Source organism: Hyperolius riggenbachi, chromosome 1 (assembly GCF_040937935.1).
Source record: "Hyperolius riggenbachi isolate aHypRig1 chromosome 1, aHypRig1.pri, whole genome shotgun sequence".
In the NCBI taxonomy this organism is placed as follows: domain Eukaryota; kingdom Metazoa; phylum Chordata; class Amphibia; order Anura; family Hyperoliidae; genus Hyperolius; species Hyperolius riggenbachi.
In genome coordinates, this window is record NC_090646.1 from 563,181,353 (window position 1) to 563,204,650 (window position 23,298).

The 23,298-nt window shown below is 45.5% G+C and overlaps 1 protein-coding gene across 2 annotated transcripts in view; it reads right to left on the reverse strand.

The window, feature by feature from the left end:
- RHOBTB3 (Rho related BTB domain containing 3) overlaps positions 1–23,298 on the reverse strand; it is a 128,523-nt gene that overhangs the window by 17,158 nt on the left and 88,067 nt on the right. For both annotated transcript variants that reach the window (XM_068247500.1, XM_068247501.1), the window contains exons 8-9: positions 22,736–22,853; positions 15,722–15,895 (exon numbers count right to left, since the gene is read on the reverse strand). In XM_068247500.1, the coding sequence (XP_068103601.1) occupies positions 15,722–15,895; positions 22,736–22,853 (292 nt within the window). The remainder of the gene's footprint in view (positions 1–15,721; positions 15,896–22,735; positions 22,854–23,298) is intronic.

Genomic DNA, 23,298 nt, shown 5'->3' on the forward strand with positions numbered 1-23,298 from the left:
TGTGCTGCAGCTCAGTCTCGGGGCGTTGGCAAATTTCTTATAGTGAAGCCATCTTTATGTAAAGCAACAATTCAGCTTTCTCTGCCATGAAGTGTTTTGCTGTATAGTGAGAAAGTCATGACATCAGTATGAGAAAGTCATGACATCAAATTTAACACACCTGTTCCCCATGCATACATGAGATCTTTTTTTTTGGTTTAACACAAAATTTTATTAAGTGAATTCACAAAGCATGAACAACTAAGTCAAAAGCAGTTAATAGTCATTATAAACATGTAGATATACGAATACCCATATAGGATTCTATAAACAAGGAGGTACATATACATCAGATATTATGATGCTTTGTCATCCTTCTAACCATGTCCACTTCTATTTGGGTCGTAATGCAATGAACATCCTTAAAGAGTGTTATTAACATTGTAATGTACAAGAGAGAGTGATATAAACTTAGAAGTAAGTAGAACTTAGAAGAGAGTCTAAGAGGAGAAATAATAAGAAAAATAATAGAATTAGGAAGAGAAGGTCTATTTGTGTGGGTCTGTCTTTCTGTTTAGTAGTTGATGTCAAAGGTGTAACATCCTCAGGTCCCTGTTACCATTCCAGTTTCCATTTCAATCATGGGGGCATATAATTCAAGAAGTATGTTTCCCATGGATCCCATATTTTATCATAGGTGGTTTCTGAGTCTCGTAATAGAGCTGTTAAGAACTCCATTAGCTTGGTCCATCTGATTTTAGCCATAATCTCAGGCGTTGTAGGACAACAGGGACTGCGCCAATTGGAGGCCAGTGAGAGTCTGGTGGCCGTCAGGATGTGATTTATTAGTCTCATAGTATATTTTTTGATTTTAGGGATAGGCTTGCCTAATAACATGTATATAGGATCCATGGGGATGTGAATACCTGTTACTCTTAGGATCAGGACCTGAATATCTGTCCATAGAGATTGGATAGCTGGGCAAGACCAAAAGATATGCTCCAGGGAACCTATATGACCACACCCCCTCCAACAAGTGTTAGATACATCTTGATAAATCTTAGCTAATACTTCAGGGGTTCTATACCATCTGAATAGTATTTTATAGATATTTTCTTTCACTTGCGTGCACATAGAAGTGTGCTTAGCGTTTTCCCAGATAGAGGACCAGTCTTCCAAGCTTATGGTTTGGTTCAGAGTTTGTTCCCAATTTGTCATATATGAATGATTAGGTTTTGTGGTACCAGATTTATCAAGAAGCAAGGTATAGATTGCTGAAATAAGGCCTTTTTGATGTCCTTCATGCTCACACAAGCGTTCAAATGGGGTGTAAGTAGGTATGGGGTTAGTGTCCTTAGAGAGGGATTTCAGGAAATGATAAATTTGATTGTATTCCATAATAATCTTAGCTGTGAATCGTATCTTCTCCTCTATTGTTTCTTTGGTTACAATTTTTCCTGTTCGTGTGTCAATCCAGCTGCTGAATGTAGTGTATTGAAGGGTGAACCATCTGCCCATAAAATCTTCTGTCATACCTGGAGTAAAGGCCGGGTTTCCTAGTATGGGGTATAGTGGGGATATGGGGGATCTGAGGTTGGCCGTTTTTGCGGTTGCCCGCCATATTTGTAGGGTGAATTTAATAGTAGGGAGTAAGTGAGCAGTAGGGATCTTAGGCGGGGTCTGGGGCCAGATTAAAGCAGGTAATGATATTGGGAAGATACTCATTGCTTCAATGAAGCCCCATTTAGTGAATGTTTTAAGAGTGGACCATTCGGAAAGTTGTCTTAAATGTGCCGCTTGATAGTATAGTTTTAGATTGGGTACTCACAGACCTCCTTGTTCCCTGGATGCCATTAAAATCGTGGATTTGATTCTGGGTTTGGAGTTATTCCAAATAAATTTTAGGAAAGCACGCTGTAGTATTTTAAACTGTAAGGGTGGTACTTGTATGGGAAGGGTCTCAAACAGATATAATAATCGTGGCAATACATTCATTTTGAGGGAGTATATTCTGCCAATCCATGATATCTTATATGCCGTCCACTTATGTAGGTCTGAGAGTATAGATTGGATTAGAGACGGATAGTTTGCTTTATATAGTGTAGAGTAAGTTTGAGTCAGATGAATACCTAGGTATTTGATGGTATGTGTCCTCCAATTGTAGTGAAAAGTGTTTTTTAAGGTTTCAAGTAGGTTTTGTGGAATCTTAATAGGTAGTGCCTCCGTTTTTTCCTGATTAAGTTTAAAGCCTGAGATGGATTCAAAGTTCCGTAATATGGTATGTAGGATAGGAAGTGTAGTGAGTGGTTGGGTCAAGGTTAACAGGATATCATCTGCGAAGAGCGAAATTTTATACTCTCGGGTTCCTTGCCTAATGCCCATAATATCTGGATTCTGTCGTATTGCACAAGCGAGTGGTTCTATACTAAGAGCGAATAATAGAGGGGAAAGGGGACATCCTTGGCGTGTACCATTGTGGATAGGGAAGGGTGTTGGGGACGCGAAGGGCAATTTTACTGAGGTGGATGGAGAAGAGTAGAGGAATCGTATTAGAGTTAGAAAGGGTCCGTTGAACCCCTGATGTTCCATAACTCTGAAGAGGAATGGCCATGATAATCTGTCAAAAGCCTTCTCTGCATCCAAACTTAGAAGCAGAGAAGGTTTCCCAGATCTATTCATTAGTTCTATCAAATTGATTACCTTCCTTGTATTGTCTCCTGCTTGGCGGCCCAATATAAAACCAACCTGGTCATTGTTAATTAGGAATGTGAGGATTGGGTTTAAGCGGTTAGCCAGGACTTTAGTGATTATCTTAAGATCCGCATTAAGAAGCGATATTGGTCGGTAGCTTTGTGGAAGTTGTGGGTCTTTCCCTTCTTTAGGGATCATGGTAATGAGGGAGCTTAGAAATGAGTTGGGAGCAATTTTCCCTTCCATAAGCGTATTGGCTAGGAGGGTCAAATAGGGGGCTAAAATGAATTTAAACTTTTTATAGTAAGAATATGGTAGACCGTCAGGGCCAGGGGCCTTAGAAGAAGGTAAGAATTTAATTACTTCTAGAATTTCTTCAGTAGTTATAGGGGAGTTTAGAAGTTGGACGTTTTCTTCCGTTAGTTTTGGTAGGGGTAATTGATTTAGAAATTCGTCTATTTTAAGCATATGCGTAGGATGGTGGGATGGTTGGGGGAGATTATAAAGTTGTTGATAGTAATCTGTGAAGATTTGGGCAACTTTTTGAGGGTGGAAGTGTGTGGTTCCTTGAGGATCTTTAATAGAGTAGATATGTTGTTGGGATGATTTCGGATTTAATTTTCTAGCAAGAATGGTATGGGGCTTATTACCCCTTTCGAAAAAGAGTTGTCTGGTCCATCTCAGGCTTTTTTCCAGTTGTGTGGTTTGGAGGGCTTGGATTTCTTGTTTTATATTGTGCAGAGCGGTGTAGTGTGTCTGGGAGGGTTTGTCTTTATAGAGGTTTTGTGCCTGTTTAAGTTTTGAATGAAGGGTTAGGAGTTTAGATGTCGCTGCTTTTTTACGTTTGGTAGCTTCCGAAATGAATACTCCCCTAATAAAAGCTTTGTGAGCTTCCCAGAGTGTCCCTACTGATGAAACCGAGCCCTTATTTATGTCAAAGTAAGATTGCAAATCATTTGTCAGACTTGAAAAAAGTTCTTTATCTTGTAACAAAGTTTCATTTAACCGCCAAAAATTTGGCCTATGGCTATGGGATAATAGGTCAATCTCTGCGGTGACAGCCTGGTGGTCTGACCATGCAATTGGTTGTATGTCAGCTTCCTTCAGCAAGGGTAGTACAGAGGCTGTTGAAAATAGATAGTCTAATCTAGAGTGGGATGCATGTGGTGGAGAGAAGAAGGTGTACTCTATAGAGGTGGGATTAGATATCCGCCATAGATCCAGCAATCTATATTGTCTCAGTAGTGTTCTAAACAGGGGCGTAGGGCCTGTGGTCGCAACGGTCGCCTCGGCGACCGGGCCCGGCTCCTGAAGAGGCGGGGGAGGGGCCCGGGGGGCCCATGTCCGTTTGGACTCGGAGATGGGATCCCTGCGTGCGTTATTGGGAGGGGGGAGCTGCAGCCGTGAGGAGGGCAGTCCGACCTCTCCCCGGGCCCCCCCCTCCCCCTCAGATGCAGAGTGCGCAGCGCACGGAAGCGCTGTAGGCAGAACTCACCTGCCTGCGTTCCAAGCGCCGCTGGTCTCCTCCCGCTCTGCATAGATCTGCTGTTACACACTGCTTCCGGCTAAACAGGAAGCAGTGTGTAACAACATCTATACAGAGCGGGAGGAGACCAGCGGCGCAGGGACGGAGGTGAGTTCCGCCTACAGCGCTTCCGTGCCTATCCGGGGGGGCAGCTACCTACTCTAACCTATCCTGGGGGGCCAGCTACCTACCTAACCTATCCTGGGGGGCCAGCTACCTACCTAACCTATCCTGGGGGGCCAGCTACCTACCTAACCTATCCTGGGGGGCCAGCTACCTACCTAACCTATCCTGGGGGGCCAGCTACCTACCTAACCTATCCTGGGGGGCCAGCTACCTACCTAACCTATCCTGGGGGGCCAGCTACCTACCTAACCTATCCTGGGGGGCCAGCTACCTACCTAACCTATCCTGGGGGGCCAGCTACCTACCTAACCTATCCTGGGGGGCCAGCTACCTACCTAACCTATCCTGGGGGGCCAGCTACCTACCTAACCTATCCTGGGGGGCCAGCTACCTACCTAACCTATCCTGGGGGGCAGCTACCTACTCTAACCTATCCGGGGGGGCAGCTACCTACTCTAACCTATCCTGGGGGCCAGCTACCTACCTAACCTATCCTGGGGGGCCAGCTACCTACCTAACCTATCCTGGGGGGCCAGCTACCTACCTAACCTATCCTGGGGGGCCAGCTACCTACCTAACCTATCCTGGGGGGCCAGCTACCTACCTAACCCATCCTGGGGGGCCAGCTACCTACCTAATCTATCCTGGGGGGCAGCTACCTACCTAAGCTATCCTGGGGGGGCAGCTACCTAACCTATCCTGGGGGGCAGCTACCTAACCTATCCTGGGGGGGCAGCTACCTACTTAACCTACCCTGGGGGGCCAGCTACCTACCTAACCTATCCTGGGGGGGCCAGCTACCTACCTAACCTATCCTGGGGGGCCAGCTACCTACCTAACCTATCCTGGGGGAAAGCTACCTAATCTATCCTGGGGGGCAGCTACCTAACCTATCCTGGGGGGCACCTACCTCATCTAACCTATACTGGGGGGCAGCTACCTAATCTAACCTATACTGGGGGGCACCTACCTATCTAACCTGGGGGCACTTAATTGTCTAACCTGTATTCGGGGCACCTAGCTAGCCTATACAGGTGGCAACTATACTGGCTACCTATATTGGAGGCACCTACCTAACTAACCTATACTGGGGGCACCTACCTATCTAACCTATGCTGGGGGCAACTATTCTGGCTACCTATATTAGAGGCACCCACCTAGCTAACCTGTACTGGCGGCGCCTGCCTATCTAACCTATACTGGGGGCAACTATACTGGCTACCTATGCTGGAGGCACCTACCTGGCTAACCTATACCGGGGGCAACTATACTGGCGTACCTATGCCTGGCTACCTATACTGGGGGGACCTATAGCTGGCTATAGGGATTCGGATATGTGTGTGCGTCGGGTGTTGCCGGGGGAGGGGGGCTGTTGTTGCCGTGGGGGGGGCCCACATCCAGATTCCGCATCGGGGCCCAGAGGTTTGTAGCTACGCCACTGGTTCTAAATTTACGAGAATTACGACTGTGGGAGGATGTGGTGGTCTTATTAGGAGGAACATATCGGTCTTTTATATCAGAGAAAGCTAGGTTGAAATCTCCCCCTATCAGTAGGGTGCCCTTAGTGCTTTTAAATAGTTTCCTTAGGAAGGTTGTTAGGAACGATATTTGGTCCTGATTAGGGACATATACATTAGCTAGAGTGATAGGTTTTCCTACTAGAGAGCCAATTAGTATTAAGTAGCGCCCTTTGGGGTCTGTGATAGTCGTAGAGATCTGTAGAGGGAATGTTTTTTTATAGATTATGGCCACCCCTGCTTTCTTTTTGGGACCTGAGGCTAAACACACCTCAGAGTATAGTTTATTGTATAGACGAGGTGGATCTGTTTTGCATATATGAGTCTCTTGTATGAAGGCCAAATCGATATTTAGTCTTCGCAAGTCTTTGAACAGAGAGAACCTTTTCTGAGGTGTGTTTAGTCCCTTGGTGTTTAGAGTTAGGAAATTAACCATTGTCAAAGATGATGTGAGCGTTTGCATATAATCTTAAGACAGACCCAATAGACCTAGAAACAATACCTAATATAGATAGAAAAGTAACAATAATAAAAAAGGCAAAGCTATAAACATATGTAATAATCTGAGCATTGATCTGGCAAAGCATGCCACTGTTATTACAGTGGTCTGTTGTAAGGGCAACATAAAACTGCTGCCTGTATGGGGACCTCCCCAGGTTGGTCGCTCGTAGCAACGGGCGACCAAATTGGGAGAGAGTCCCCCGAAGGTACATGAGGAGTCTAAGGAGAAGACAAATAGCAATCAACATAGTAACTATGTGATATAGTGGTGAGAGAGACCGATTTCCACCGCCAGCTTTGAAAGTGTATTCAGTTCGTTTCTAGAGTTAAGGAGCAGCAAGTCAGATAAAGTTTAACGGTTATAAAAAGGGGAAAGCAGAAAAGCTGGGTGTGTGGAATGGGTAGGCAGTGTGAAAGCAGTATCCTGTCTCTATAGGAGACGTAAAAAGATATGCTGAGGTCCACTTTCAGGTTCCAGACGGTTGATCTTCCATATTGTCAGCTCTGTCAGGATAGGTGATACTGCGAATCGGACCTTGCGACCATTCTGAGACATGTCGCACCTTCCGTGGGGGTGATGACATAGGTGACGAGCGGAACGTAGATGATGGTGTGTTAGGAAGTTTAAGTCCCATTTGTTTAAGGAATAGAGGTGCATCATCAAAATCAGATAGGGTGAAAGTCAGGCCCTGTCTGTTTACAATCAGTCGAAAAGGGAAACCCCATTTATATGGGATATTAGCATCCCTGAGTAGCTGCGTAACCGGTCTGAGAGCTCTACGTTTAGCCAATGTTATTAATGATAGATCGTTGTAAATAGCAATATCGTCCCCTTTAAAGGAAATGGTGGTTGTGCTTCTTAGAGCTCTAAACAGGGCGTCTTTGGCATCATAGTAGTGCAGTTTCGCGATAATATCTTTGGGTCTTGAAGTACCAGGGCGCCGTTCACCTAAAGATCTGTGGGCTCTGTCGATCCTCCACATTTCTTCTGGCATATCAGGCAGAATAGTATGGAACAGTTCTTTCAGATGAGCCCCAATATGTTCACTTTTTATAGACATGGATACCCCTTTAATGCGCACATTTTGTCTCCGCTCTCTGTTTTCCATATCTTCTTGTGCTGTACGCATTGATTTTATATCAGTCTGCATGAGTTGCTGCTCTTCAGCTAAGTCAGCTTGTTTAACAGTTAGAGCATCCATCTTATCTTCTAGTGTCTGAGTGCGCTCCCCCAGCCCTGATATGTCTGCCCGGAGCTCTTGTACAGCAGTTAGTATAACCTTTTGCAAAGAGTCATGGAGGCTGTGATAGTGTTTGTTTAACGTTTGCTCCAGTAAGTCTGCTGTGAGAAGCTGCGTATTCCCCCCTGCACTTGCCTGGTCGGAGAGCTGGGAGTCCTGATGAGCTGCGTGGCCAGCGCCATCTTGGCTGGGAGGGAGGCGCAGGAACTTGTCCATGATGCCCGCTGGAGGGGTGCTTTTCTGGGCCCCTTTGCCCGTCATAGGTTGCGGAGAAGGTTGCGGAGGTCGTCTCCCTCAATGCCGCCCGTTTTTGAGGCTGGATATGCGGAGGTAATTGCTGCTGGCGGCGGTGGAGTACGGAGCTCCTCTCTTATGCGGCCATCTCCCGCGGCTCGCGCATGCGCCCTCCTTACATGAGATCTTTTAATACTAATGAGTGGCATGACCTCTGGAACGAAAAATGTCTAATTGGGCAAAATTTTGACATTCTCAATTTTATTGCCAGTGGTTTAGTCATTTATTGGTTTATGTTGTTATTTTGATGGGACAAAAAATGTACACTGTTATACAAGCTGTACACTGACTACTTTAAATTGTATCACAGTGTCATATATTCAGTGTTGTCCCATGAAAAGATATAACAAAATATTTACTAAAATGTAAGTACTCACTTTTGTGACATACTATATATTTTGTTTTTAAAACATCATTGAACAGACCTAATGGAATACTGAACTTCTCTGGGGCTTCCTCCAGTCCCCTGTAGCCCTCGAGTTCCCTCAGTGTCCTCTGGGTCCCCCCTCTGTTCTCGCGCTGGAGTCTCCATTAGCTGCGCGACCCAGCCATGAGTCACGCGCAACTGCGCATGTGCAGCCCAGCCGCATGCCTGTCTCGATCACGTGCCTGTTACCGTGTGCGTTTTGCGTATGCGCGGTTCTTGAAATAATGAACAGCGCATGCGCAGACCGCCCATGGCAACGTGCGGGTGATTGAGATGGGCACACGGACGAACCGCACATGTGCACAACTCCTGGTCGAGTTGCGCAGCTAACTAAACCCGCATCGGGAGAAAGGAGGGAACCTGGAGGATGCCGAGGGACCTCACGGGCTGCGGGGAGCTGGAGGAAGCCCCAGGTAAGTTCAGTTTTCCATTTTTTAGGTCTGTTCAGGGTAAGTTTAAGGTGGCCTACCCAGGCCAGAACAATTATTAACTGCTGTTATTAGGTGACTTTAAAACAGTTTCAAGCCTCTGAGGTTACCATGAAGTGAAATATCATGAGAACCATTGATTCACAGCTGGACTACAAACAAACAAAGTCTTTCAAACTTTAAAGGGAACTAAGCACCCTTTCCTTCACTGGAATTTCTCTTGGCATAGAAGCTGCCATGTTCCCCCCTCCCCTTCTCACAGTCTTTATTTATAGAAGTCAGAGATGCTATCTTGACACATTCATTTTAGATAATCTCTTTGAAGAAACTGTCCTTATTACCCACCCCCCTCTGTTAAAGAGAATCTGTATTGTTAAAATCGCACAAAAGTAAACATACCAGTGCGTTAGAGGACATCTCCTATTACCCTCTGTCACAATTTCGCCGCTCCCCGCCGCATTAAAAGTGGTTAAAAACAGTTTTAAAAAGTTTGTTTATAAACAAACAAAATGGCCACCAAAACAGGAAGTAGGTTGATGTACAGTATGTCCACACATAGAAAATACATTCATACACAAGCAGGCTGTATACACCCTTCCTTTTGAATCTCAAGATATCATTTGTGTGTTTTTTTCCCCCTGCAGCTATCTTCCACTGAAGTGTCAGGCTGTTTCTTCCTGCAGAGTGCAGACAGCTCTGCCTGTATGTAATTCCTCAGTATGAAAGCCCAGCCAGCTCAGAGGAGGATTTATCCAGCTTGTAAAAGATAAGAGAGAAGAGAGAAGCTGCCCTAATCTAAATAATACACAGACAGTGTGCAGAGAGGGGCCTGGAGGGGGGAGATGCATCACAGAACCACAACACTGAAGAACTTGGCAGCCTTCCAGACACAGGCTGACAAGTCTGACAAGAGAGAGATAAGTTGATTTATTACAGAGATGGTGATAGTAGAACGTGCTGCAGTAAGCCAGAACACATTAGAATAGCTTTTGGAACTTGTAGAATGATAAAAAACAGGATGCAATTTTTGTTACGGAGTCTCTTTAACCTTTTCGGGACCATGTGCATGAGATCCTACGCCGCACTTGTGGCTGTTCTAGCCTGATGCGGCGTAGGATCTACGCCGGCCCGCAATTTCCGCTCCCGACGCGATCGTGCGCACCCGGAGGGGGAGATTAAGCTGTCATATGACAGCCGACATCTCCCCCGAGTGATCAGCAGCCATCGCGTATGGCTGCTGATCACACGATCACTACGATCGCCGTCGGATCGTAGTGATCTGTTTGACAGCTGCGGCAGCAGGGGGGGGGAGAAGAGGATCCACTCACCTCCCTGCCGTTCCAGCGACGATCGGCGCCCCCCTCCGCTCTGGCCGGCATCTCCGCTTCATCTGACGTCAGCGCCGGGTCCCGGCTTGATGACGTCATCAAGCCGCGACCCGGAACTGCTCGTCAGACAGAACGGAGATGCCGGCCGGAGAAGAGGGTCCCGTGCGGCTCATCGCTGGAGCCTGGAAGGTAAGTGAAGGCTGCGGGCAGAAGGGGGAGGCACAGGCCACCATGGGGGACACCACTCTAGCCAGCCACACACGGGATCCGGCCGCCTGACCCCCCCAAACGTGCGCACCCCCTTCCCGCGCAAAATGCCTGGTCCTTAAGGGGGGGTAGGTGGCCGGTCCCGAAAAGGTTAATGAAAAGGTGTTGTTTACTTCTTGGTAATTACTAAAATAATACAATTTGCTTCCTGAAATCTCTGCGGCTGGGACGGACCGGCAGCCCTGCTGAAGTAGGCTTATAAAACTACTTTGAATGTAAAATAAAAGGTAAAATGGACATTTAATTTAATAATGAGACATATTGTTGGCATGCATTTTTCATGTGCTATTGAGGTGCCCTGGGTTCTAAAAATGGTGCTCGGTTCACTTTAAAGACTTCTCAAACCTTATTTGAAGCAAATAACAAATACAGTGGTTTGCAAAAGTATTCCCCCCCCCCTTGAAGTTTTCCACATTTTGTCATATTACTGCCACAAACATGAATCAATTTTATTGGAATTCCACGTGAAAGACTGTCACGGACGGTTGCGGGGTCGCAGGCGTCCTGGAACCGCCCGTGAAGAAAAAGCAATCGCACTCGATTCCCTGCATCGATTGCGCTTCAAATCGGTACAATCTGCGTTGAGTGTGTAGGGACAGCTGAAGTCCTTTTCTTAGCAAAGAGAGAGCACCATCCTCAAGGCTGGATGGCTCTTTTGATATGCTAATGAGCCTGAGCCTAATCTGCCCCAGAGAGTCCCTGGCTTCAAGCTGTGCTGATGGCCCATCCATCAGGTATAAGGTGACAAGCACCATGGCAGAAGCAATCTAGTTGGGCTAAAAGCCAGACCCACTGGCTCATTCCCAGCAGGGGAGGCGACACCTCGCTGGCTGCTCCAAACTTCAAAGAGCCTTTGCCTGGGAATAACCTGAGTCTCATAGCATATCCATAACTTCCCAGATCTGTCATATTTCTGGGGTTCCTGAGATGGCAGCTTCGCCAAACGTGGGGGAAGTGTAGCATGAGCCCCGGTGCTGGTTCTGAGGAAGTTTCAGAACATTCTGAGGTAAGGACTGCCAGTTAGGCAGTTTGGAAATGCCCTGATGATACCACAGGGGTCCCACCCCTCATGTCTGGTATCAGGGCGCTGGGTACATCGAGGCAGACCTGAAAATATTAATAAATCTGCCCTGACCTGTACGGTTCTGTGAGATAGAGCCCATATATGGTTACGGCATGATTTCTGGCCCCCAGGACAAGGGGAGAACTCATCTCATGTTCTAAGGGGGGGTGTGGGCCGGCCCTCACTCCCTCCTACTGAATCAGGGGCATAAGAATGGCAGAAGAGCCAAACTCAGTGTCCTCCACACTGAAACATCTTGAACTCATCAGATGCCAGCTTGAGGATATGCTGGCATCCACCTGGTCTGAACTCTGAACTCAAATTGAAACCCAGAACTCTGTTTTCCCACAAAAAGGACATCTTTCCAGGAACTAAGTATTTTTCTCCCTTCTTTTATTTTTTATACTGGTTATTACTGTCTTAATAATTGTGATTTTAATAATTGTCTGTATATATTAATTATTTATATTGCGTGAATAAACGACTTTCTCCAAGTCATTCACTGTCCGCTACCCTGCTTATCAGCACACACACAGAACTGATCCCGGGTCTCTGAAGATACGCTACTGTTTGTTTGTTGTTGGCTAGACAGAATACCGTGTGTTTAACCGTTTTATTCGCAGGACTAGTCAGTCAGTTAGTGGGCTCCACGGTCCCATGGTAACCGCGGTGGTGGCAGTTTACTCTGAACCAGTAGGTGACGTTGTAATTACCCGTGTCTCACAGGCTCCCTTCTGAGTTGTCTGCGGCTAATTCTTAACGGTTCCTGCGCATTGACTGCGACCAGAGTTCGCACGATCTGTGCGCTGGCACCGTTTAGAAGGCTAAGTGCGGTCAGCCACTAGGGCTCCTGTGACAGTGGTGACAAAGACCAATACAAAGTATTTGTAAAAATGTTTGGAACCATGTATGATTTTCATTCCACTTCTCACGTGTACACCAAATACCTGCAAAGTGGGGTGTGCGTAATTATTCAGCCCCCTTTGGTCTGAGTGCAGTCAGTTGCCCATAGACATTGCCTGATGCATGCTAATGACTAAATAGAGTGCACCAGTGTAATCTAATGTCAGTACAAATACAGCTGCTCTATGACGGCCTCAGAGGTTGTCTCAGAGAATATTGGGAGCAACAACACCGTGAAGTCTAAAGAACACACCAGACAGGTCAGGGATAAAGTTATTGAGAAATTTAAAACTGGCTTAGGCTACAAAAAGATTTCCAAGCCTTGAAAATCCCACAGAGCACTGTTAAAGTGATCATTCAGGAATGGAAGGAGTATGGCACAACTGTAAACCTCAAACACTGGTTCGCCACGACAGGCGGGGGCCCCAGTCTCTCTCACTTACAGGGGCCCCCAAACCACCATGCGATACTCAGAGGGAAATGTGGGCAAGCCCTGGTTCTCTCACCTCCAGGGATTACACCCCTATCACCCCCAAACTAAATGCAAACTGCAAAACACACAATTGCTCACTACCAGTTCAGGAAATTTCCTACCTTTATCTGGCCAGCAGGCACCAGTCAGCCAGTCAGGTGCACGGTCATACACCGTTTGCCTGCCATACCGATCTAGCAGGATCTGCATAAATTAGCATTCATGTGGGAGGCTCGGTTGGACATAATCAATGATTACATCTTTTACAGGGACCGCCACGTGTAGGCATCTCCCACACAGTCCCCTCCCTAACCACTCACCTGCCAACCGCATCCTGGAAGCTGCAAAACAAAAATTTAAACTGTAAACCTACCAAGACAAGGCCGTCCACCTAAACTCACAGGCCGAACAAGAGCACTGATCAGAAATGCAGTCAAGAGGCCCATGGTGACTCTGGACGAGTTGCAGAGAACTACAGCTCAGGTGAGGGAATCTGTCCATAGGACAACTATTAGTCGTGCACTGCACAAAGTTGGCCTTTATGGAAGAGTGGCAAGAAAAAAGCCATTGTTAACAGAAAAGCATAAGAAGTCCCGTTTGCAGTTTGCCACAAGCCATGTGAGGGACACAGCAAACATGTGGAAGAAGGTGCTCTGGTCAGATGAGACCAAAATGGAACTTTTTGGCCAAAATGCAAAACGCTATGTGTGGCGGAAAACTAACACTGAACATCACTATATATGGTGGTGGCAGCATCATGCTCGGGAGGTGCCTCTCTTCAGCAGGGACAGAGAATCTGGTCAGAGTTGATGGGAAGATGGATGGAGCCAAATACTGGGCAATCTTGGAAGAAAACCTCTTGGAGTGTGCAAAAGACTTGAGACTGGGGCGTAGGTTCACCTTCCAGCAGGACAACAACCCTAAACATAAAGCCAGGGCAACAATGGAATGGTTTAAAGCAAAACATATCCATGTGTTAGAATGGTCCAGTCAAAGTCCAGATTTAAATCCAATCGAGAATCTGTGGCAAGATCTGAAAACTGCTGTTTACAAACGCTGTCCATCTAATCTGACTGAGCTGGAGCTGTTTTGCAAAGAAGAATGGGCAAGGATTTCAGTCTCTAGATGTGCAAAGCTGGTAGAGACATACCCTAAAAGACTGGCAGCTGTAATTGCAGCAAAAGGTGGTTCTAAAAAGTATTGACTCAGGAGGTGACTCAGGAGGCTGAATAATTACGCACACCCCACTTTGCAGATTTTTTTTTAAATGTTTGGAAACATGTATGATTTTCATTCCACTTCTCACGTGTACACCACTTTGTACTGGTCTTTCACGTGGAATTCCAATAAAACTGATTCATATTTGTGGCAGTAATATGACAAAATGTGGAAAACTTTAAGGGGGCCGAATACTTTTTCAAACCACTGTATGCTTGACTACCCTGAACACCTCTAAATGTGATTTGCATGTAATAACTACACCTAGCCTTTAATTATAGTTTAGTGCAAAACAGAATCAGGCATTCAAAACAAGGAGATTAATTTACTAAGGTATCTCCAAGTATCATACCTGATCCAGCAAATCTGGATTGAAAATGGCATGCATGAAAAGCTAGGACAAGTGTGAATTGCCCATTGGACCCCATTCACACAAACAGCTGACAGGCTGACAGTTCATGCAGTGTGCGGTCTTTGCTGTATCTGTGCAAAGAGAAAGGTTTCCTGCATCACTGATGCCAAACAAGAAAATATATATAGTTCAAAAATACAAAATAATTGAGTTAATAATGAAACAGTCATAAATATACCAGACAATAGTAAACAACCAAAATGCTCACCAGTTAAGTAAACATGCATGCAGTCCCTGTATACAAAATCTGGAACTGTACTAAAATACATCAACTATTGACCCTTTTCTATATCTCCCCTGCCCTAAGAAGTTGTATTCTGTCTGGAAAACTTTTATGGCTGTAATTTGCTTATTAGTGAAGTTTACTATATTGCTGACAAGATACCAACAAGACAGAAGCTGTCACTTCCATGCCTAGAAATTAACTTTTTCAGGCAGCAAAATAAAACAAGTAAACAGCCTGGTTATTAATATGTTTTGCACTGTACATAAACATGTTAATCTCATCATGTCCCCTCGGTATACACTTTAAACAGTGCCATACCCTTTTTAATCTATACCGATTTGAGAGGGCAGTAAATACCTCAATGTTGGTGCAGTCTGATGTCACATACAACAGTTTCTACAGTTTGACCCCAACCATACATGTAATGATATACTTGAGGAAAGAAAACAGAAAAAACTGGCACCAGTATGCGGCAGGGATGGAACGGCCTCAGATGGGTTTACCTGCAACGTGCACCGATTACAGAAGCGTCTTGAAGAAAGAGGAGAAGCGGGCACTGCTGCGTAAAATCCCTTTATTGTGGCCGGGTTACAGAGTGGTTGCAGTGGGGGGAGAGGGTTGCCTGACAGCTGTTTCGCAGGTATGCAACCTGCTTCTTCAGAGGCCTCTGCGAAACAGCTGTCAGGCAACCCTCTCCCCCCACTGCAACCACTCTGTAACCCGGCCACAATAAAGGGATTTTACGCAGCAGTGCCCGCTTCTCCTCTGTCTCCAACCATACATGTGGTTGGACCAATTCATTTTCACGTACAGCAATCAATTGGCAGTCGCTCCCAAGGTCCTGTGTGACTGGACCATATGGCTCAACCATTATTTGTGAGTGAAGCCTAGCAGACATCCCTCTAAGCAGCCCTGAGTGGGATAAACTAGCCGAAGTGGGCAAATCCTAACCACACAGTAGCAGACAATTTTTAATACTACTTCAGTCTAGGTTTGTTGAATCTCTTACGGTACTCCTATTGAGGATAACTGGAGACCTTTGGAGATGGCTTAGTAAATCTGGCTGATGTGCCATCATGTGTTAGCAGATTGATTCAACTTACCAGGACAAAATGAGTCCCTGTAGATATATTCGAGGAAAGCAAGGAATGTGTCTTTGGAAACATCTTGAACAGGAATGACAGTCTGATTTGCTTCTGAGTAGCTTCCACTGAACATGGCTGACATCACATCACAACGTGCTGCTAGCACAGCTCGGTGTGCAGGTATTCTATAATCTGAAAAGCAAAAGTATAGATTAAACGTTTACTTTCTGTTAAATACACAGATAAAAGGAAACCCAAAGTAAGAGGAACATGCAGGCTGCTATTGCTGCCTTCCCTTTAAGAACGGGTTCTTGCCTGCCTCTTGAGCAGATAAGAATCACTGGCTCAGAAGATGTATGCAGATCAGATGTTCTGACTCCACAGGCTGTATCCTCCAGGTGTGACTACTGAAGCCAAAGATCACTATGACAACCAGGTGAGTTGATTTAATAACAACTAGCAATGGCAGCTTCTGTTCACCTCACTTCTAGTTTACTTTAAAAAACTTCTCATACGCACACTGGGGTATATTCAAATATAAAAAAAATAAATTACAGTAAAATTGCGGTGAGTTGCTAGGGTAACTCCTATTACGTTACACTAGCAACACAAGCATTACCTAGGTAATGCAAGTTGCACTAATTGTCCAAAATGCACTACATAACCCTCCTTGATACAAGTAAACGTTTACAGTGATGCAATTAATATGCCCCCTTTGCTGCGTAGATTTAGAACTTAGCTGCAGCTTAAATTGCATGTATATAGGATTCAGATGCTGATGTTGAGGAATCTTATAAAACATACTGCTCTCCTCTTTGGTCTGCAGCTTTAGTTTGGAGCACCTCTTGGAGTGAAGCACCTCCCCCAATCTAACTGACCAATAGGATGCCTTACCAGTGAGATGCCATGGGGGCCATTAGGATGTCAGGAGGGAAATATGACAACACCAGTGACACTATGGCAGCAGAGTGTTGTTTGAGACACCAAAGTAGTCAGAAACAGTTCTTCCTACAAAGCACAGTTGCTGAGGCCTGAGGACAGGTCCATGGAACACTAGACTGAGGAAAACACATTGGCCTCAATTCACTAAGCTTAACTCTTGTCTTTAATAACTCTTCTGAGCTGTTTTACAGTTATCACAATTATATCACCATGGTAATAACTATAAAACAGCTTAGAAGAGTTATTAAAGACAGGAGTTAAGCTTAGTGAATTGAGGCCATTGGATCTTCAAAGAGAGGTAAGAGTACAATTTACCTCCAAAACAAAGTTACATTATTTAAACCAGAGTTTAATTACAAATATTGAGTTACTTTATGCACCAGCTGGCAGCAGAGTTTTTAATTATGAAAATAAAATGATTAAATCACATAGTTTATGGGTTACAAGGCTTTGCTGGGTCAGCAGAACCTTCTCATTTTCAGGCATTGACATAAAGGACACATCAGAAAAATATGGATGTACCGTACTTCTATACAAGCCAGAACATTACACTGGTGAATATGACGTTCCCTTCCAGCCAGCAGCACAGGCCATCAGCACAGTGAGTGCACATTATTTTGATAGACTTGTAGCCAACCCAGCAGTAGCAATGGGCAATTACGCAAAGCAAAATCTTAACATACCTATCTTTAACACGGAAATCTGCAGCGTAGTTTTCTATGGTTATTTAGGTGTGTAATGAGTGAACTCAGACGTGGCACCAAGGATCGAGTCCTGATCCATCCCTGGCAACTGTCCTTGTACCTGTGTACCAGGCTTTAAATCTTAGCATATCTTAGCATTTATAGCAAATCTGTAATCAAAAACGGAGCAGTGCTTTTCAGCGCTGCTAGATTTGGGCGCAGCCGGCGCCTCCATAGACTATAATAGGAATCACTCCTATTGCAGCGCTCAGTGAGTAACGTCGGTGCCGTCAGAAGACGGAGCCGAGGTTGCTTAAAAACACAATAATTCAGCCTCCAGCAATCGCTGGAAGCCGAATTATTTCATTCCCCCACTATCCATGGCGGCCTGGAGGGGGAATAGTAATTAAAACGGCCCGGAGTTGTGCAGAAGCAGGATCAGCCATATACCGGCTGTATTCTGCTCCCAAGTCTACCGGCGCCGATTTCAAATGTACTCATCAAAAAACAAAACAAAAACAGCTGAGGCATACTTACCTTGGGAGGGGGAAGCCTCTGGATCCTAATGAGGCTTCCCCGTCCTCCGGTGTCCCTCCACTCCAGCGCCAGGACCCCCCCTCCCCTCCCCCCCTGAACATCGCAAGGTAAATATTTGCCAACCGCGATCCAGCACAGATGCAGTGGTGGCTTTCTGTTCGGGCTCAGGTGGAAATAGCCAAGCACAATTGGGTCCGCCCTACTGCGCAGGCGACTTGCGTCTCCACAGTAGAGTGGACCCAATCGGGCTTGGCTATTTCCGCCTAAGCCCATCGGCAAGCCACTACTGCGCCTGCGCTGGAGCCAGGAAGGTAAATATTGCTGTGCCTGCACAGTGCTTGTCAAGCTAATGTTTGGGGCTACTAGAGCTGGGTCACCAAGGCTACAGAGGACAGGGGAAGCCTCATTAGGGCCCTGAAGCTTCCCCCTCCCAAGGTAAGTACCCCATAGAGGCTTTTTTTAATTATAGATGTACTTAAATTGTTGGCATTTCTTACAGTTTCCATTTTAGAACAATAACCTACCGTATTTGCTGCAGTATAAGACGCTCCGGAATATAAGACCCACCCAGGTTTAGAGAGCAAAAACAAGGGAAAAAATATACTGTATGTATGTATGTATGTATGTATGTATGTATGTATGTATGTATGTATGTATATATATATATATATATATATATATATATATATATATATATATATATATATACAGGATCTTCTAAAAAAATTAGCATATTGTGATAAAGTTCATTATTTTCTATAATGTGCTGATAAACATTAGACTTTCATATATTTTAGATTCAAATACACACAACTGAAGTAGTTTAAGCCTTTTATTGTTTTAATATTGATGATGTTGGCATACAGCTCATGAAAACCCAAAATTCCTACCTCAAAAAATTAGCATATTTCATCCGACCAATAAAAGAAAAGTGTTTTTAAAACAAAAAAAAGTCAGCCTTCAAATAATTATGTTCAGTTATGCACTCAATACTTGGTCGGGAATTCTTTTGCAGAAATGACTGCTTCAATGCGGCATGGCATGGAGGCAATCAGCCTGTGGCACTGCTCAGGTGTTATGGAGGCCCAGGATGCTTCGATAGCAGCCTTAAGTTCATCCAGAGTGTTGGGTCTTGCGTCTCTCAACTTTCTCTTCTCAATATCCCACAGATTCTCTATGGGGTTCAGGTCAGGGGAGTTGGCAGGCCAATTGAGCACAGTAATACCATGGTCAGTAAACCATTTACCAGTGGTTTTGGCACTTTGAGCAGGTGCCAGGTCGTGCTGAAAAATGAAATCTTCATCACCATAAAGCTTTTCAGCAGATGGAAGCATGAAGTGCTCCAAAATCTCCTGATAGCTAGCTGCATTGACCCTGCTCTTGATAAAACACAGTGGACCAACACCAGCAGCTGACATGGCACCCCAGACCATCACTGACTGTGGGTACTTGACACTGGACTTCAGGCATTTTGGCATTTCCCTCTCCCCAGTCTTCCTCCAGACTCTGGCACCTTGATTTCCGAATGACATGTAAAAGTTGCTTTCATCCGAAAAAAGTACTTTGGACCACTGAGCAACAGTCCAGTGCTGCTTCTCTATAGCCCAGGTCAGGCGCTTCTGCCACTGTTTCTGGTTCAAAAGTGGGTTCATGCTTCCATCTGCTGAAAAGCTTTATGGAGATGAAGATTTCATTTTTTCAGCATGACCTAGCACCTGCTCACAGTGCCAAAACCACTGGTAAATGGTTTACTGACCATGGTATTACTGTGCTCAATTGGCCTGCCAACTCTCCTGACCTGAACCCCATAGAGAATCTGTGGGATATTGTGAAGAAAAAGTTGAGAGACGCAAGACCCAGCACTCTGGATGAGCTTAAGGCTGCTATCGAAGCATCCTGGGCCTCCATAACACCTGAGCAGTGCCACAGGCTGATTACCTCCATGCCACGCCGCATTGAAGCAGTCATTTCTGCAAAAGGATTCCCGACCAAGTATTGAGTGCATAACTGAACATAATTATTTGAAGGTTGACTTTTTTTGTTTTAAAAACACTTTTCTTTTATTGGTTGGATGAAATATGCTAATTTTTTGAGATAGGAATTTTGGGTTTTCATGAGCTGTATGCCAAAATCATCAATATTAAAACAATAAAAGGCTTAAACTACTTCAGTTGTGTGTATTTGAATCTAATCCCTCCCATGTGTCCTCCTGTATCCCTCCCATGTGTCCATATCCTCCTATTTCTCCCATGTGTTCTCCTGCATCCCCCCCATGTGTCCTCCTGCATCCCTCCCATGTGTCCTCCTGTATCCCTCCCATGTGTCCATATCCTCCTATATCTCCAATGTGTCCTCCTGTATCCCCACCATGTGTCCTCCTGCATCCCCCCCATGTGTCCTCCTGCATCCCTCCCATGTGTCCTGCATTCCCCATGTGTCCTCCTGTATCCTCCCATGTGTCCATATCCTCCTATATCTCCCATGTGTCCTCCTGCATCCCTCCCATGTGTCCTCCTGTATCCCCACCATGTGTCCTCCTGCATCCCCCCCATGTGTCCTCCTGCATCCCCCATGTGTCCTCCTGCATCCCTCCCATGTGTCCTCCTGCATCCCCCCATGTGTCCTCCTGCATCCCTCCCATGCGTCCTCCTGCATCTCCCCCCATGTGTCCTCCTGCATCCCCCATGTGTCCTCCTGTATCCCTCCCATGTGTTCTCCTGCATCCCCCATGTGTTCACCTGCATCCCCCATGTGTCCTCCTGTATCCCTCCCATGTGTCCTCCTGCATCCCCCCATGTGTTCTCCTGCATCCCCCCATGTATTTTCCTGCATCCCCCATGTGTCCTCCTGCATCCCCCATGTGTCCTCCTGTATCCCTCCCATGTGTTCTTCTGCATCCCCCATGTGTCCGTATCCTCCTATATCTCCCATGTGTCTTCCTATGTCCCCCACATCTCCCCAATGGGTCTTCCTGTGTCCCTTTCTGCCCCTGTCCCTCCCCCCACCGTTTGGCTCTCCTCCCTCCTCGTGTCTCCTGGACCCCGGGTGTTGCATGAGAAGGGGCAGCTTACCTAATACATGCGCCCCCGATGAATGCAGACATCCGTCTCCTCTCCACTTCTCGTTTTAGTGAGTAGCTTGAACTGATCACGTGATCAGTTCAAGCCCATCACTAGAGGGAAAAGTGGAGAGGAGACGGATATCTGCATTCATCGGGGGCGCATTAATTAGGTAAGCTGCCCCTTCTCATGCAACACCCGGGGTCCAGGAGACACGGGGAGGGAGGAGAGGCACGCGGCAGAGCCGGGCACACACAGGCAGGGAATCCCCAATGTGTTGGCGGGTCGTGTCATAGGGCGTTCCTAAGTTGGAGATTCCCTCTCTTTGCTGTATAAGACGCAGGAACTTTTTCTCCCCCTTTTTGGGGGAGAAAAAGTGCGTCTTATATGGCAGAAAATGCGGTATATAATATCTAGCAAAAAAGAATAATATAGGTGAAAACCTGTTTTGCCTGTTTAGCAGTAGTGTCTGAATCACTAACCTTAAACAAGCATGCAGCAAATCCAGCCAGACTTGAGAAAGAAACACTATATGGTATCAGACGCACTGTAATGCGGAAAGTCACACTGCAATGTAAAAGCTATGTGATGCTCACAGTGCGTCTGGTGAGATCTAACGGCATGCAGCATCCCAACATACTGCTTACAGTGAATCACCCCAAAACGCATGCATTAACAGCGACAGTGAAATGTCGTCGCTCCCGCTGATGTCAACAGGAGCGTACTGCGCAGGCCCAGTATGGTCTGTTCCTGCGCAGTAGGCTCCTGGTGACATCAGTGGGCGTGAGGACACGGCAACGCAGGCACAGTGGTTTTCAGACTTTAAAGTCTGAAATTCCAGAAGTGAACCGGTGGAGGGACCGGAGCATCGGTGAATGGCTGCGTGTGCACAGGACATCTGCGGGGACCATTAGAAGCCCAGGGTAAGTTCAACTCATTTTCCCCCTACAGTATTTCTTTAAAATGAAATAAATATGGCAGCCTCCATATCCCTCTCACTTCAGGTGTCCTTTAAATCTCTGACACTGCAGCTGATCCATGTGTGGTTATAAACTCTTCCATTTTGTTGCATTATATCTCAACTAGAAGGCGCTTAATCCTGACAATTGGTCGGCTAAACAGCTCATTAAACGCCTGTTTTTCCCTCTGTCTGAAAGGGACTTTTAAATCAATGACGTGCAAATTATGCAACTGCCTTCAAGTAGTGTCTTGATGTCAAGTGATTCATCTCAATCATGTAGCTTTAAGCTCAACACACACCATACAATCTTGGTTGTACAGATTTACCAAATTTATGTAGTATAAGGGCCAACAGATTGAACATACCTTGAATGATTGATTGGATAAGCTCTTATACTACATGAAAGTGGTAAGATTGAACAACCAAGATTATATGGTGTGTGTTGAGCCTTAGGCTGATTAACTGTACTGTGACTGGAAACAAACTTGGCTTCTGCGCCATCTACTGTACCGCTCAGGGATTAATCAGCAACTCAAGCGAGATAATAGAAGTGAAAGAGCTCTATCACTCCTTCCTGCTGCATGAAAGTCACCAATTAAGCTAGAATTGTGGTGGACATGGTGCCAGATGATCAGTGAAGCCACTAGAAGCCATCTCCATAGCCTGTGTGGTGTCACCTGGCACAGAATTCTCATGGGAGAAGTACGCCTGTGTGTCATGTGTTTGGTTGTTTATTGACATCATACCGGCTGGACCATTTCTACTGCACAAAGGAACATTTCCAGAGTAACTGTACATTGGCAGTGCTATAACACAGAGTGTGATAAATCCTGCAGATATTACACAATACCTTGTATTTGGAAGATCACATCTGCTAATAATGGGTTGTTATAGAACAATCCAAGAGACTCAGACAGCTGCATTGGCTGCTTGGAATGGATATTGGAGCCATCTGTTGACTGTCTTACCTAGAGAAAAAAATGAATATGTTTTAGAATTCTTTAAGTACTTTAGTGGAGACACAGATGTTATTTATTATATATATGATATATTATAAATAAGCAACATTACATTATTCATGCCAAGGGGAAAATGTGATAGACTCTCCTAGTGGTCACATCACTAAAAATATTTGTGTTCATATCAGGCTTCCAATCATCTGTAGAGACATTTCTTAAAGGACAACTGTAATGAGAGAAATATGGAGGCTGCCATATTTATTTTCTTTTAAGCAATACCAGTTGCCTGGCTATCTTGCTAATCCTCTGCCTAATACTTTCAGCCACAGACCCTGAACAAGCATGCAGCAGATCAGGTGTTTCTGACATTATTGTCAGATCTGACAAGATTAGCTGCATGCTTGTTTCTAATGTGATTCAGACACTACTGCAGCCAAATACATCAAAAGCAGGA